Raw genomic sequence first — 2,500 nt, 5'->3', positions numbered from 1 at the left:
ATTTGGCATAGCCCTCTACCATATTGCCATGTTTCGCGAAAACCGAGAACTGCTATTTTTGGCAGAAGGAGAAGAAAAAATCACACCTGTGTGAAGTGAGCGGAGCAACTATACATTTATTGTTAGTTACTGTACTGTACTGTGGTCTGTATACTGAATTGTAGTCAGTGTACTGTGTTCTCTACTGTACTTTGATTCTTTTTGGAAAAACCTTCGAGAAATGTGGGCGTCCCCGGGGGGTCCCCGGAACATCCAGACTCCCAGGAATGCGTCCAGGGGCCTGGTTCCGGCAAGCTGCCCCGTGTCCGAAACAGTCGAGAAATGATGGAGTTACCGTGTGAGAAATGATGGAGTTACAGTAGATACATACAGACACAGAGACAGACATATAGACACACATAACTGCGTATTGGAGCCGAGGCACCGCTCAAAAACACAAATACAAAAGGGACCAAAGTCCCTTCAGGCTTTCCCTTAAAAAAGCAATATCATGAACAACAGGCAACAACAAGCAACATTGAAGCTTTCTCTAGAGGCCCTCAAAATAATATTTAAATCAAATCTTAAAACATTTGTAGTTATAGGTCGCCATCTTCTGGTTGAAAACATTTTACCTCATATGCCATGGAGGGAGGTTTTGATTCCAATCAAATATGATTTAACTAGAAATGATCTGGCATGAATGGATGTGTGAAACAGTAATTACCGAAATCAAAGTACAATTAGTACATAATATACAAGTGTCCTTTGAGGGAAAGAGAGAAAATAAAGTTCACGCAGCAACTGTCTGTCTGTCTGTCTGTCGTTCTGTCGTTCTGTCGTTCTGTCGTTCTGTCTGTCGTTCTGTCGTTCTGTCTGTCATTCTGTCTGTCTGTCTGTCTGTCTGTCTGTCTGTCTGTCTGTCTGTCTGTCTCTCTCTCATTTTAAATAAAAGGATTATATTGTTTATGTCAATATTCATTGTATTATTATATACAAAGTCAAAGTCAAAGTCAGCCCCAATTCACACAATACACATTCACAAGCACATTCGCATCTACGCTATTCTCACAAGATAAACAAACATCACATGATTATAAAATATTAGAGGATGTACCAAATTTGAGATATTTCTCTTGCAACAAATATATGTTTGGTGAAATGTCTAAAAGAGAGAGAGACAGACACACACACAGAGACAGACAGACAGACAGACACACACACGAGATAGAGAGAGAGAGAGAGAGAGTGGGGGGGGGGGAGGGGGGGTTACCGTTACCTAGTAACGGTAAACATACTCGGTGGAGAAAGAGTTGTTTTGCATGCCATTTTGATTTAAGGATTAGAACATTTTCAAATCTTCAAGTTTTGATGATTAGCGTTTATCATTCAGCACTGCTGTTATTTAATTTAGACTTTAGAGACAACTGTTCCTCGACAGTGTGAACAAAAACAATTACAAAACAAAAAACAATGTCTGCCATACTTGAACAACAAGCAGACATCACCAAAGTGCTGAGTTTTCTTCAGAAATGGGACCACGGTAACAAGCTAGAGCGCAGTCGCATGTTGAACACTTTTCTATGCCAGAACACAGGTAAGACATGTCTGGAGCTGGAGCTGGAGTTTGCACAGGTAGCCAGTCTCTTTTTGGCTCGTCTCACAACCTGGATGAGGCTGACGTATCCTTACTTTGAGCGTGTGGCACTGTAATGCAAGTGGCAGCAAATTTCAGATGCAGTCCTTTACTGAACTTTCAGGTACATGTTTGGGACATACTTGGGTCTCCAGTTGAAAGCAATCAGGGTTTTCCTCTCTGCATCAAGTAGGTCAGTGCTGGGACGGGTGGAGTGAAATATCTAGTAAAATAATATATTTTAACATAGCCCACTAGTAGTGTGCCATTCTCATTATTCCTACTTTTCCAAATTCCTCAGCCATCGGTATATCATAGAATTTCTGGAGGATGGAGGAGTTCTCACCCTGCTGGAGATTTTGGACCAGACCCAGACAAAGGAGGAGGCTAAGACAGAGGCCCTGCGCCTGCTGCAAACAGTCTCAAACGCTGGGCACAAACACAAGGAGCTCATCTGTGAAATGCATGGTACATTTGGCACATACTGTAATTATACTGTCATGCAGCATCATGCAGTACACACACTGCTAGTGCAACCACAATTACATTTTGTGTATTATTATTGTCCAATGTCCACATCACATTAACTATATAAGTCTCCAGGTGTGAGAGTCATAACGGAGTGCCTGGCAAAGTCAAAAATAGACGAAACCCAAGATACAGCACAGGCCCTGCTTGAGTCGTTGGCTCATGGAAACCCCAAATACCTGAACCAAGTCTACCAAGGACTGATCGCCCTCATGCCTTGTACCGTCCCTAAGGCCCAGCAGCTGGTTCTTCAAACTCTGTGCATTGTTCAGGTAACAGCTAACCTACTGTATGGAAATGAAATGAAATGAAATGATTACTATATTTACCCAGGGTATCTGGGCTAAGCTCAAGAAC

The 2,500-nt window shown here is 42.1% G+C and overlaps 1 protein-coding gene across 1 annotated transcript in view; it reads left to right on the top strand.

Annotated features, from left to right (window-relative positions):
* Window positions 1–1,307: 1,307 nt before the first annotated feature.
* Window positions 1,308–2,500, top strand: part of LOC306925978 (armadillo-like helical domain containing protein 1) — a 3,694-nt gene continuing 2,501 nt past the window's right edge. The window contains exons 1-4 of the mRNA XM_079505164.1: window positions 1,308–1,661; window positions 1,740–1,808; window positions 1,917–2,083; window positions 2,219–2,415. Coding sequence (XP_079361290.1) covers window positions 1,453–1,661; window positions 1,740–1,808; window positions 1,917–2,083; window positions 2,219–2,415 — 642 coding nt within the window. The 5' untranslated portion in view covers window positions 1,308–1,452. The remainder of the gene's footprint in view (window positions 1,662–1,739; window positions 1,809–1,916; window positions 2,084–2,218; window positions 2,416–2,500) is intronic.

Source organism: Electrona antarctica (genome assembly GCF_951216825.1).
Source record: "Electrona antarctica genome assembly, chromosome: 7".
NCBI lineage: Eukaryota > Metazoa > Chordata > Actinopteri > Myctophiformes > Myctophidae > Electrona > Electrona antarctica.
This window is presented reverse-complemented; position numbering and strand designations above follow the sequence as displayed.